This window comes from Gopherus flavomarginatus, chromosome 2, assembly GCF_025201925.1.
Source record: "Gopherus flavomarginatus isolate rGopFla2 chromosome 2, rGopFla2.mat.asm, whole genome shotgun sequence".
NCBI classification, from domain to species: domain Eukaryota; kingdom Metazoa; phylum Chordata; order Testudines; family Testudinidae; genus Gopherus; species Gopherus flavomarginatus.
This window is the reverse complement of record NC_066618.1, coordinates 62,203,248-62,216,631: the sequence shown is the minus strand read 5'-3', so window position 1 is coordinate 62,216,631 and position 13,384 is coordinate 62,203,248. Positions and strand designations below refer to the sequence as shown.

The 13,384-nt window shown below is 42.2% G+C and overlaps 1 protein-coding gene across 2 annotated transcripts in view; it reads left to right on the top strand.

The window, feature by feature from the left end:
* Positions 1-13,384, top strand: part of RAPGEF5 (Rap guanine nucleotide exchange factor 5) — a 227,601-nt gene that overhangs the window by 134,420 nt on the left and 79,797 nt on the right. Inside the window, exons 10-11 of one of the 2 annotated variants that reach the window (XM_050938790.1) lie at positions 1,852-1,967; positions 2,337-2,425. In XM_050938790.1, the coding sequence (XP_050794747.1) occupies positions 1,852-1,967; positions 2,337-2,425 (205 nt within the window). Of the gene's footprint in view, positions 1-1,848; positions 1,968-2,336; positions 2,426-13,384 lie in introns of both variants that reach the window. The other variant, XM_050938789.1, reaches the window with a different exon arrangement.

The following is a 13,384-nucleotide window of genomic DNA, read 5'->3' as shown; positions in this document are numbered from 1 at the left end:
CTCTGAATCCTGTTCTTGTCTCTGCGCCACCCTCCTTATCATGCAGGGGTTTATTTGGGGATAGAGCCCCCAGAATATTTCCATTGCAGGGGCACTAGCAGCCCCTGCTCCCTCAGCCTCCCAGTTCCACTTCTCCTCTGATGGATTATGGATACTGTACAGTTGATACATAAGTGCTAGTTTTATTGCTTAAAAAATAGGCTAAAGCTTGTGTCTGATTCAGGGGCAGCTCCAGGCACCAACACAGCAAGCGCGTGCCTGGGGCAGCAAGCTGCGGGGGGTGGCATGTTGGTCACTGTGAGGGTGGCAGTCAGGCAGGCATCGGCGGCATGCCTGCAGGAGGTTCGCCAGTCCCATGGCTTCAGTGGCAATTTGGCGACAGGTGCCAAAGGCGCAGGACCAGCAGATCACCTGCAGAAACGCCGCCGAATCAGCGTGACCAGCGAACTGTCCGCAGGTGTGCTGCCGCAAGCTGCCTGACTGCTATGCTTGAGGTGGCAAAAAACAGACACACACCCCTGGTCTGATTTACTGACCAGTGAGACAAGGTGGGTGAAGTAATATATTTTATTGGACTAATTTCTGTTGGTCAGAGAGAGAAACTTTCAAGCTACACGGAGCTCTTCTTGAGGTCTGGGAAAGATATTCCCAGCATCACAGCAAAATGCAAGAAATGATATTTGCCCACTTTGTGTCTCTAATATCCTGGGACTGACACGACTACAACTACACTGCATACAACAATTACTGAACAGTGTAATGCCAAACCAAATTACCATGAAGCATTTTTGATATTTTTAATAAATTCTCAGAGCTGCAGCAGCAGTAACTGAAATATCTGTTTGCATTATGTTTCCTGCCTCTCTTTGTGCGGCTTCATGCACTTGTGGCAGGGTCTGCCAGGAGAATCTCACTGTGGTCAGAAGCTCTTCATCAGTCACTATGTTTCAATGCACGCTGCTCAGTCAGCAGCAAACCCTCATCTTGTACACTGCACAGTCAGCTTGCTTTAGTTGCTCTGTGCTCATGGATATAGGCTGTGTGAGCAGAAACGGATGATTGTTCAGCTCCCTCCTGTTTAAGGGAACCTAGATGAAGAAAATCAGTGCACTGACCCATAATGTCCATATCTCAATTTAACTCAGATTCAAACTATGGATGTTCATGGGGCTTAACTTCCTGTGTTGTCTTGTTTTTATAATTAAAAGGTTGTTGAGAAGGAGGGAGATTTAAATGCAAAATACAAATAGAGGCTTAGAAACATATATGCGATATTTGATCTCACTAATTGTATTGCCTCTATTTAAACACACAAGTAGTTTTACAGCATGTACATTGTTTGAGCAGTAAGTTACCTATTGTTAGTGCTGTGAAAGTGTTTGCAGTTCTGTGACTATCGTAAGCAGTCTTCCAGTTTATTAATTAAAAAAATAGTGAAACATGCATTCTTCAAATGGAAGATGAATACATAACTGTAATTGTGAATAACCCTCTAATACACTGCTAAAAACTGGTAACAAAAGTCACAAAGGGGAACCTTTCTTCATTTCAGCTCTCCAACCAGATGTATTAACCCTGTTTCTTAATTTAAATACTTCAGCAAAGGGAGCTGCTTTCTCCCTTGTTTCCAGCTCTGCTAATGTATATAAAAGGCAAGCAAGAGATCTGCCTAGATGCCTGATGCATTGTGAAGCTTTGGAGTATAAATTATGGGCAGAAATTGCAGTGCGTAGCAGCTTCCATAGGGAGAAAATGTAGCTCTAATCAGCTCTCTCAATTTTTTCCGAATCCCATGAGAATTTACCACTTTCTTTTTCTGTTATTCCCTCCTCCCCCTCCAAATTAAAGCAGAATGATGAAGTATCTACTATTCAAGTGAAGGAACAAGACCAAGATGTTCTGGTGCTTAGGAAAGTGTCGTCACATAGCCCAGCCCCCACATCTGGGAGTGCCGAGAATGAGTGGAGGTAAGAGTTTTTTCCTTGGGCACTCAGAGAGAGAGAGAGAGAGAGAGACACACACAAGCTGACTGCAGAGCTTTCAGCAGCCAGATGGACTCAGTTACCAGCAAGAGAAATAAGATGGCAAGATATTGTAGCATTTAGGGAATGTCTTTGTTATTAACTCGACACTATGGGAAGTTCCAGGCTGAGGATCTTTGACCCTCATTTAGACAGGAAGGATTCTGCTGCCTTTCTAGGCAGGGAGCTTCCCTTGCCTACCTTTGATGTGCCTTATTTTAAATATATTGATGAAGAGGATGAGGAGGATGAATGGAGTAGCCGCTCACAGTCTTCAATTGAGGATGACTCTGTGGACTCTCTGCTTTCTGATAGATATGTGGTGGTGTCGGGAACTCCAGAGAAGATTTTGGAGCACCTTCTGAATGACTTGCACCTAGAAGCAGTCCAAGACAAAGAGACAGGTAAGGTACAAATCGGATTCTGTTCCTAAAACACAGCTTTGTGTCCTGTGTTACTGTTCTGTGTCCTGTGATACTATCTGCACATTTGGCTGACAAGCTGACATGTAATAGTGCATATAATGACCTCTGCTGTTAAGGGGTTCTAAGTACTGATTTAAACTCACATGCTGGATTTGTCAGGTGATATCTTAGCTATGTTTATCAAAAGGAAATCAGATCTAGGCCAGTGGGGTTTTGTTTTGGTTTTGTTCCCTCTGAAATTCTCACTAGTCCTTGTTGAAAGACAGTTGACTAATGTCATTGCCTTGGTACCTGATGTCAAATACAGGGAGGAAACGTGAGAACCCAACAATAAGAATGTGTTGAACTGGGGCACGTAGCCTCTGGGCAGAAGTGTCAACAATTAATGAAACTATTCAGCAGCTACATGCTTTCAAGCAACTTCTGCTTTTTTCATAAATGGCTTTACATTGTTGCCTACATTGCACAAGCTGCAGTGTCTATTATACACTACTTGTGTCTCTTCAATCAGAGGCCGTAATTCTTTGTAGCCTGCAGCTATTATTATATTGATCAGACAACTTGATTCACAGTTTAGGTAGCGGTTCAGTCTTCTAACTAAATACAAATTTTGCCACCATCAAAGCACATTTGGCATATCTATTGCTTCATAAAAAGTCTCTCAAACTTCCTGCAAAGCACAAGATATAGTATATAAGAGAATATAGTACTTGTGAGTCTTCAACTAGAGACTGTGATTTGTTCCAGCTTGGAGCAAATTATTATATTGATCAGGCTACTTGACCTGTAGTATATTTTTCAGCTTGATCTCCTGGCTAAACGCACAGTTTTCTGTCACCAGAGCTCCTTTGGTAGTTTGTCAGGAGTTTCTACAACCTGAAATCTATTTACAGTTTTAGTGAATGTAGTTATACTGGTGAAGTGTCAGCACAAGATCAACCCTTCAGAGTTTCAAAATGCTGCTGAAGGGCTCTGAAATGTAGCTGGCTGGAAATGGAGTTGATATTTTTTATTGTTCCCAATGGGGTTAAACTGCACATTCTTGATGCTTGTGTATATGCCCCACTACAAATGAGATTACTAAGAATAAACACGTTTAAAAGGATTAAAATGACTAAAAGTATAAATAACATCTGTGACTCACTTAGGAATCTTAGTGTCTGTTCTCAGAACAAGTCAGTAGTTTATTGTTGGACAGAATTTATTTTCTTACGAATGATGCATAATTTACACAGAGAATAATCAAAAAGAAATGCAAACTGTCTGATTATTATGATTTCCCAGTGCTGCTTCTGTCTGCCCAGAGATTAATATTTTTTGCAGAGAAAGCACCACTGACTGATTTGTTCTGCTTTCTCAGGTATAATCAAATAGTGCTATGTATAAATTTACTTGTACCAATTCCCAGGCTGAATTACAAAAGTGGTTCATGAAAGGATATTGCTGGCAGAGTAATTAGAGAATAGTTCACTTATACATAGTAACATATGTAGATTTGGGGAGATTAGCTGACTACTCCTATAAAATGTTGTTGTTTTGTTCGTAACCCCATACTCCTACTGGAGAATGTTGAGGTCTTCAGTAATGTTCTGCATTATTTTTTTTTTAAGTACAAAGAATTCCTGGCTTGGCTAAATCAGGTATCTAGTATATTTTGACTTTTTATTAGGTCTGTTTTACCTTCCTGCTTATTTTTTCCCATGGGAGTCCCAGCTCAGCTGCTCATTAGCATCCTTTTATTGTTCCAGAGTGTGGATGAAAAATTGCTTTTAAAACTGGTGCTAATGCCACTGCTTGACTGGCTGTAAGGAGATGATATATCCTTTTAGCTTGAATGTCTCAGATCTGCAATGTGGTCAGTAGAAGCTGGGTACTGTTCAGAAAACAAGAATTTAGAGCCTGACGATGGATTCAAATTTCCATAAAAACAATGAAATGGCTGGCCCTAAACCATGACCAGTTGACCTGCAGTTACATGACAACACATGTGCTGATGTTGTTTTCCTTTTAATTATACAGTAATATGGGGCTTATTTTTAAAAAATTGACTTTAGGTGCTACATTTTCAAATGAAGGCACAATGGAGTGACCTGTCAAAATTCATGGAGGTCCATTGTAGAACCACTTACTTCCTAACCACAGACATTTGGTGTGAAAATGTGAGGTGTTGGTTGCACAGCAGGTACATGCACATCTTTATGGTAGCACCTACAGGACCTATGTGAATGCCTACACAGCAAAGCCTCGGGCTGTGGGGGCTGTTTTAATGCAGTGTAGACTTCTGGGTTCAGGCTGGAGCCTGAGCTCCGGGCCCCTCCCAGCTTGCAGGACCCTAGAGTCTGGGATGCAGCCCGAGCCTGGAAGTTTACACTGCAATGAAATTGCCCTACAAGCCCAAGTCAGTTGGCACGGGCAAGCTATGGGTTTCTCATTGCAGTGGACAACAGAGCTAGTGGCACCTCTGTTTGCCATGAAGCTACTTCTACTGGTTATTAGAGACACTCTTTTAACCCATTCCACCAACATATATTCAGCAATGACACTGTTACGTTGCAGAGTAATGACGTCCTGAGTCATTTGAACCATTACCTTTGTAAGATGGTACAATCATGCTTTAGCTGACAGCAATTGGGTGTATACAATCCACCTTCCCAGAAAACTGAAGGCATAGTGATGTACCCTTTACTTAATAGTCCAGGATGGCTGGCACGTCCCCATTTGTTTTTTGAAACCACAAAGAATATTGTTAGGGTTGATTGTTCAGTATGACTGGCTCTTTGGCACTGATCTGTAACTGATGTGAGAGAATTTGCACTCCAGTGGACGTCACAAAATCAGGATAATTTAGTCTGAGAAAGAGAGAAAGTAATACACTGCCCTAACACATGTGATCATTTCTTTCTCTAGCACTTGGTCCACAGAGAGGATAAGAGCTTACTATTGCTATCCGCTAACAGTCCTTTAGATAGAAATACTTTCAGCTGATATTTTGAGAGACTTCGGAAACTTTCGTCAAAACTCTGTGGGGAAACTTGGTAAAGTAAAAGAGCAAAATAAATGACAATTTAGTTTTTATTTTCTTGTTCATAGAGAGGAATAAGAGTTTAGCAGAGTTAACATGCAGTAGAGCATGTAATATAATAATGTTTTCAGGTGTTGAGAAAGATAAGCTCCAGTATTAATGCGCTCTAACCCTAAAATCCCACTAATTTCCTTCACTTATATAGATTGTGAATGTATGTTTTCTGATCTCTAAAAGCTGGAGAAGAAAATGAAATATTATAATAGAATTAAAAAAAACAGACTGTAATAGAATATGTTACAATAGCCAAGATGAGTTGTTTGCAAATAAATTTCAATGCTAGGCTCAAGGTTAAAATTTTCCAGGACCTTTAGCCAGTAAGGTACTGGTGGTTTTTAAGTTATTGGGTCAGCCAAAGCTACAGAATTAATACAATAATCTACTTGAGGGGATTTAAACTGAATAAAGCTAGCTAGTTCCACAGGCAAGACAATTGCAGGGAGAGTATTCCCCCACCCCAGTCACCGAAGTCTACTTGGTGCTGCTAGACAAAAAGAAGAAATATAGTAAGCCAAATAAATGTATTTTTTTTCTTTAAAATGTTTAATTTTTCTTTCTGAAGCTCGTTTACCACCAGTGATCTATTACAGAAGGGGCTCAGTCCTGTATTCCTTGAGTTTCCGTAACTCCCACTGATGTCTGTGGGAGTTTGGAGTGGGAAAGGAAAGCATGATTGGGGACCATAATGACTAAACACACGTTATCGTAGTTTGTATAACTAAATGGTAACTCTGCATTAAATGTGCATTACTGCTACCATGTTACATTCATATATACCTTCTTAGTGCAGCTCACCTGTTAACATCCTGATGTTATAAATTTGATGGTATAGCATAATTACTGCACCTGATGAAGTTTTGAGTGACGGAGTGGTGCAAAACTGGCACACTTTTTAGAATAGTGCTAAGTACAATGTTACTACATTCATAAAGGAACTGCACTGGTTCCAGAGTCTGGAACAGGGGTGGGCAAACTACGGCCTGGGGGTCACATCTGGCCCTTCAGAGTTTTAACCTGGCCCTCGAGGTCCCACCAGGGAGCAGGGTCAGGGGATTGCCCTACTCTGCGTGTGCTGTGGCTCCTGGAAACAGTGGCATGTTCCCTCTCCAGCTCCTACACGTAGGAGTAGCCAGGAACCAAGGCCAATGGGAGCTGCAGGGACGGTGCCTGGGGATGGGTCAGCGCGCAGAGCTGCCTGGCTCCGTCTCTGTATAGGAGCCAGAGGGGGGACATGCTGCTGCTGCTGGGAGCTGCCTGAGGTAAGCCCTGCCCAGAGTCTGCACCCCTGACCCCCTCCCGTGCCCCAACCCTTTGCCGCAGCCCTGATCTCCTTTCTGCCCTTAGAACTCCTCAGTTCCAGCCTAGAGCACCCTCCTGCACCCCCAACCCCTCATACCCAGACCCACCCTGGAGCCTGCACCCCTGGCCGGAGCCCTTACCCCTTCCCACACCCCAACCCCCAATTTTATGAGCATTCATGGCCCGCCATACAATTTCCATACTCAGATGTGGCCCTTGAGCCAAAAAGTTTGCCCACCCCTGGTCTAGAAGTAAAATCCACTGTGCAAACTAAATTTCCATAGTATGGACCCAATTGTCCTATCTGCTTGTGTGCCTAGAAAGGATAAAATCCTTATGGACCTGGGCAGGTGGTAGGGAAGGAAAGGCTCAGAAGAGGGCAGTGCCATCTCCACAGAATCATTTACTTGTTTTCCCTGGGCCTCCTGAAGCCTCTCCAACAGGATCCCTGCAAGGGCTGGGCTCTTTCTGGGATAAAGGCCCAAGATCAGAGGGCCAGTGTTAGAACAGTGGCTGTTCCATCCTTCCGCATCTCCACTGTACCTCACCCCCACGGTTGGCTTCAGGGTTTTTGCCTCCCCAGGCGGTGGGGCAGGGGGAAAGAAGCCACGATCGCAAACTTTGGTGGCAGCTCCACCGCGCCGCTTTCTTCTTCGGTGGCACGTCCTTCCCTCCGGGAGGGACCGAGGGACCCGCCGCCAAAGAACCAACATGCCACCCCTTCCCTTTGGCCGCCCCAAGCACCTGCTTGCTGAGCTGGTGCCTGGAGCCGGCCCTGCTCACCCCAAATCCGTGGATCGTACTTGCTGTTTTACTCCATAGTATGGCTCCCTGTGGGGAGTTCTGGGGCAGTGGCTGATGATGGAATAAGCCATGCTGCCAAGGAGTTGGAGGGAACTGAGAGTGATTGTAGAGGTTCAAACCCCCTTCTGCTTTCCTTGGAGTAGAAGACAAACCCCAACCCCTTTGATGGAAAAATGGAGAGGAAACTTTATTTCCTGCCAACTGTGCCAGAGTTGCTTAGTTGGGAGATGATAGGCCCCATGTACTTGGGACTTCTGAGAGTCAGATTTGCCAAAGAAGAAAAGCAACCTACAATATGTCATTAGGCCATAATAGTACCTCATTTCCACCCCGGCCTCAATTTTTCCCCATTGTAATGAATTCCTTTACCCATACTAATTGCCACCTCTTGCCATGTTAAGTGGGCAATTGGCAGCCTTCAGAAGGGCCAGCTCTGTAGTTGTGTGTTTGTATTTAGTGCCTAGCTGCAGTAGTATTGTAAATTTCTCACAAAAACACTGTATAGACTATTTATAATGTTAGACCTTAGACCTTAGTCTCTCTCATGCTTTGCTGTACATTGGGCTACCCACATTTGCCATCCTTGCCTATCAACTGCCCTTCTTGCTAAATCTTCCCATTTTTTGTTAAGGTGCTTGATGATGATCAGAACTGTTCGTGTCCATGTTATTCATCTCTTTCTTCTTGCATTTTCTGGTTTCCATTCCAGGGCGGTATTTGGTAAGGATTCTTTTTCCATTCTCCGCATGTGTCCCAGCCACTGATGTCGTCTTTTGTAGATTATTTGTGAGAGGTGCCTTGTCCAGTAATTTTTTTGACTTCTTCATTTATCTTCCTATCTCTCTGTTATTCTCAATATTCTTCTCAGACATTTGTGATGGAATGCATCCAGCTTTTGCGATTCTTTCTTGGTCAGTTGCCATGTCTCACTGCTATATGTTGTGATGGTGATAACAATTGCTTTGTACACATTCAGTTTTGTCTTGAGGGAGGTGTTTTTGAGTGGCCAGATGTTTTTGAGTCTTCCAAATGCAGCGTTTGCCTTCCCGATTCTTCTTTCCTCAGAACTGGTAAGATCAAATAGATACAATGATTACAAGCTAATCAATGTGCCATGCCACTTACCTTGCCAAAAAGTAAACTCAGATAGTTTTAAATAGGCCCATGGCACTCCTTAGTTTAAGGGTTTAAGACCTTTCCTAGACACAAGACTGTGGAGCAAAGATACAAGTTGCACTTTTGCACAATCTTTGGACCTCAGGTAGTCTTCCTGAAATGGAATATATGAAGTTAAAAGCTCAAATATATCAGTAGGATAAAGTCCATTTATGGCTTTGAAAAATTACAATAAAGAATTTGGATTTAGTTCATATACCAGCTGCTGGTTCAGACGGGCAAAGTCGTGGATAGGCAGACTCTCTCTTCTGCTACCCCCAGCTTCTCATGGCCACCTCCTATACTAGCTGCCGGCCACAGATCAGCTCCTTTTATAGCCCTATATGCAGCGCATTGCAGTAATCCAGCTTCTCTGACACACAGACATGCATTATGTTTCCTGTTCAGTAGAGCTGGTTTGAACATTTTTGGCTGAATGAAAATTTCAGCTAAATATGCTCTTTCAATAATATATTCTGATATGGAATGAAAACAAATGTCAAAACCTCAGAAGTGGCCACAAAATGGATTTGTCGTCCTCTGGGGAGGCTCTACTGATGAATGCAAGGAAGAACCACCAAATACACTTCTACCCCGATATAACACAACCTGATATAACACAAATTTGGCTATAACGCAGTAAAGCAGTGCTCCAGTGGATCAAAGCAAGTTTGATATAACGCGGTTTCACCTATAATGCGGTAAGATTTTTTGGCTCCTGAGGACAGTGTTATATTGGGATAGAGGTATATTGGGCCTTAAGAAAGTAAAACAAAAATATATTGCGAAACTCTGAGGTAAATCAGAAGTGTACGTTTTACCTTCTATGTGCCCCTCGAGGCCTGGTTCTCCTCTCAGTGGATCAGTATAAAACCTGTGTGAAAGGGGCTTGAGGCTCTCTGTACTTTCTTATATTCTCTTAATCCCTTTCCTCCCATTTACTGATACGTAATTTACAAGTTCTTATACTTTAGCTCTGGATTTGACTGGTAAACCAATAATGATGCATTACACATCACATTGAATCCACTGTATGTATTGTGGATGTGTAATGCTATCAATCCTACTTTGGAAAACATATAGTTGCCCCTTTCTTGACTAACAGCAGATTTTGTGGCCTTGCAACTCAGTTTGCTGTTGGAGCAGAAATTGTGAGACACAGTAGAGTAATTATTGGTGCAATTCTTTTATGTGCAGAATATACAGAAGTCTTGTTCGTTGAATGGAACAGGTCACAAACCGCACACTGACAATTACCTCTTTTAGAGTCCTCAGCCAATCTTTGCACCACTGCACTTTACCAAGAGGCAGCTCTCTTGGGCCTCTGTTGTCTTTGACTCTCACTCCAATCTAACTGCTAAAACAGTGTTGTTTCCCTTTCCTGCCTTATCCTCTGGGCTTTTTACCTGAGAATCACCTGTCTGAAGCTATTCACCCAGAAGTGCATGGTCTTGAAAAGCAAAGCTTGCTCATTACTTCTCCTTTTGTGTTGCTCCTGCACATTGAGACAAAAGAGGGTGCATGTACATTAATGACTCATATAACATGCATGACTTTAGCGCCTTTTGCTATTTAGTAGGAAGTCATTTCAGATAAAAGAACATAATCTTCTTCCTAAGGCCTCCCTATAATGTTATATAACATGAGAATTGTGCTGCCTTAGAGGTTAATTAGAAAATAAGTTTGTAATTGGGGGGAGGGATAGCTCAGGGGTTTGAGCATTGGCCTACTAAACCCAGGGTTGTGAGTTCAATCCCTGAGGGGGCCATTAAGGGAACTGGGGTAAAAATCTGGGGATTGGTCCTGCTTGGAGCAGGGGGTTGGACTAGATGACCTCCTGAGGTCCCTTCCAACCCTAATAGTCTATGATTCTATGATTGTGAGGGAGTGGGGAGTTGGAGTTACATAAGTGTGCTGAAAACACACAAAACTATATCATGAAATACTGAATGTTTCTTTCAGAGAATACAGCCCATGCACTGTACTCAGGGAATTCCAATGTTTCCAGTGTAGTCTGGGTTCAAAGTTGCTATAGTACAATGATTTTCTTGTGAGATTAACATTTTCTGAGAAAAGAAAAAGAGCACATTCATTATCCACCCACAGCATGTGAAGGAAGGACTCACTCACAGAATAAGGATCTGCACTAAGTTATAGTATGTTCATTAAAACCCTGAAACAAGTCTGTTCTACTAAGATTTTCTATAAACTAAATTTACTCACTCTACCCTTTCCTCAGCAATTCCTCATAACAAGGCCACAGTTCAAACAGTTTTGCACTATATAGAAACCACGATCCTGACCTTTTGTGATTAGGAGCAGCACTGTTTTTGATTACAGCCAAACTATAATTCACAGTTACGTTAACAGATCTGCATCTTGCAATCTGTTATTACTGATCTTTGTGAGATCTTTGTGGATACGGTACTGGTGCAATTGCTTTCTTTTCCAGCCCTCACTTTAGCCTTTCTACAGTAAGACTTTATGCTGAAACTAACATAAACAGAAGTAAAAAACAAAAACAAACCGACAATTTCCCCTCTCTCCTCTCAAAAACCCACACTGCTCACAAATAGTTTTTGTGATTATTGATTAAAATGGAGTTCTAGGTTAATTCTGTATATGTAATTTGCAAATGAGTAGTTAGACCTTTTACAGCTTCTATAGGAGCCCCCAAAAGTAACTGCAAAATTTTGAATTGTTCTTTAACACTAAACACCTCTGCTGCAGCACACTCTGGAACAAGTGTACAAATACAGCATTGCCTACGAAAGCCCGACTATGGCTTATGTAAACTGATGCAAGAAAAACAGACTTTCATTTAAAACATCCTGCTTGGACGCTGTAGAGTGGTGGCCATAGGGAACCGGTCCTGGTCCTCCTCCACCTGGCCCCAGTGGAAGCTAGCAGGGCCAGTTGCTACTTTCTAAGTTCCACCGCTAGCATGCACTTCAGAGCTTATAGTAGCTGAGCATCAGCTGTAATAGAGCTCAGCTCCATTATGCACTGTCCCCTGACGTGCCACTTCCCCTTTCTAATTGAGGGGGCAGCTGACGTAGGAAGCAGCAACACAAGCAGATAATCCTCCTGCGAAGAGAATAATTCTCCTGTGGAATCTCTAACCAGTTTAAATTGAAATTAGGCAGATGGTGCAGACTAGAGAATTCAGACAGTGTTTAATTTTGGATAGATCTAAGGAGAACACTTTTATGAAACTTCAGATGCTTCTGAAAAAAAGGAAATATTTGAGCAAGATGCTCTTGGCCCAGTGCAAAAGCTTTGCAAATTAGAGGGCCATTGGAAACCTACGTGTGTTCATAATGCATGGTCTTCTAGGAGCAGAGACTTGATCCTCAAGGACGCTAAGCAGTAGTTTGGGGTGCTCAGCATCTCTCAGGAGATGCTATAAGTTGTGCATTTAGGGCCCACACTTGTACCACTGAAATCAATATGAGTTTTGCCACTGACTTAAATGAGAGCAGAGTTGAGCTACTTTGACAGCCAGAAATAGTGCCTTTTGAAATCAGGGAGTTCAAAGCATCGCATGCTCAGTGTCACCGACCTTTTTGAGTGTTACTAGTTCTAGCAAAAGGAAGGTTTTTTGGAATAACATCAGCTACTGAAACAAAATAAATGGCATGTCTCGTTTTTTAATTTTTTTTTAGAGAAGGTAAAAATTTGCTGCTTGGCTTGTGATTGTGACAGAAGCTCCAATAGCAGACAATGGAGTCACACTGAAATCATAAGGTGACCGTCTCTCAGTTCAGAAATATTCGTCACATCTTTCCAAAGTAAACCCCGTACCCTGTCTCTGCAGTTAAAAAGTCATGTTAAGGGGGATGCAGCCAGAGAAATTTTGGGGCAAAGTAAATGGTGCGAAAATTAATGTAGACAAAAGAGAGGTAATTGATCTCATTTTGTTGACTATTAATTACAATCATTTGCTGATGTTTTGCTGTGACAGCATTTTGAACCAAATTGTGATTTTATTCTTTCGTTTGAACTTGAACCTCGATAGAGCTACAAATTGCTAAAATTAGAGATGTAAACACCAAGAGGTCATACTGCTCACATAGAGTATGATATGTGCCTTTTAAATGAAGCCACTGTGGCTTTTTATTGACCCTCTTAATTCTATTTCTTTATGCCCCACCTCCTCCAAATTCCATTATCCCTTCTTTTCCTGCCCTTAGAGCTTTTTCTGAATTCAACAATCAAAGCTGTTCTTTCAGCTCCCCCTACCCTCTTTATTACCTAGCATTTGTGGGTGGGTGTTGGTCTACTCGTAGAGATCTCTGAAATGGATAGAATAGATAAACAGAAAAATTAAGTAGATAGAAAGACAAATCCTGATGTCTTTTTTGCCCTTTCCTAAATGTGATTTTAGAGCTCCATTGTCCACACAATAATGAAACCCTTGTGCGTGGAAACTAGCGCTCCCTCCCACTGATCAATGTAAAGCCTTGTCTGTGTGATTTTGTTTGTTGTTGTGGATGTCGGTACATCATACTGACTACACAGCCATAAATTGGATGCAAAAAACCTACTCCAAGTAGCATTAGTCAAATCCCTGGTGTGCACTTCATTAACATTCTCTA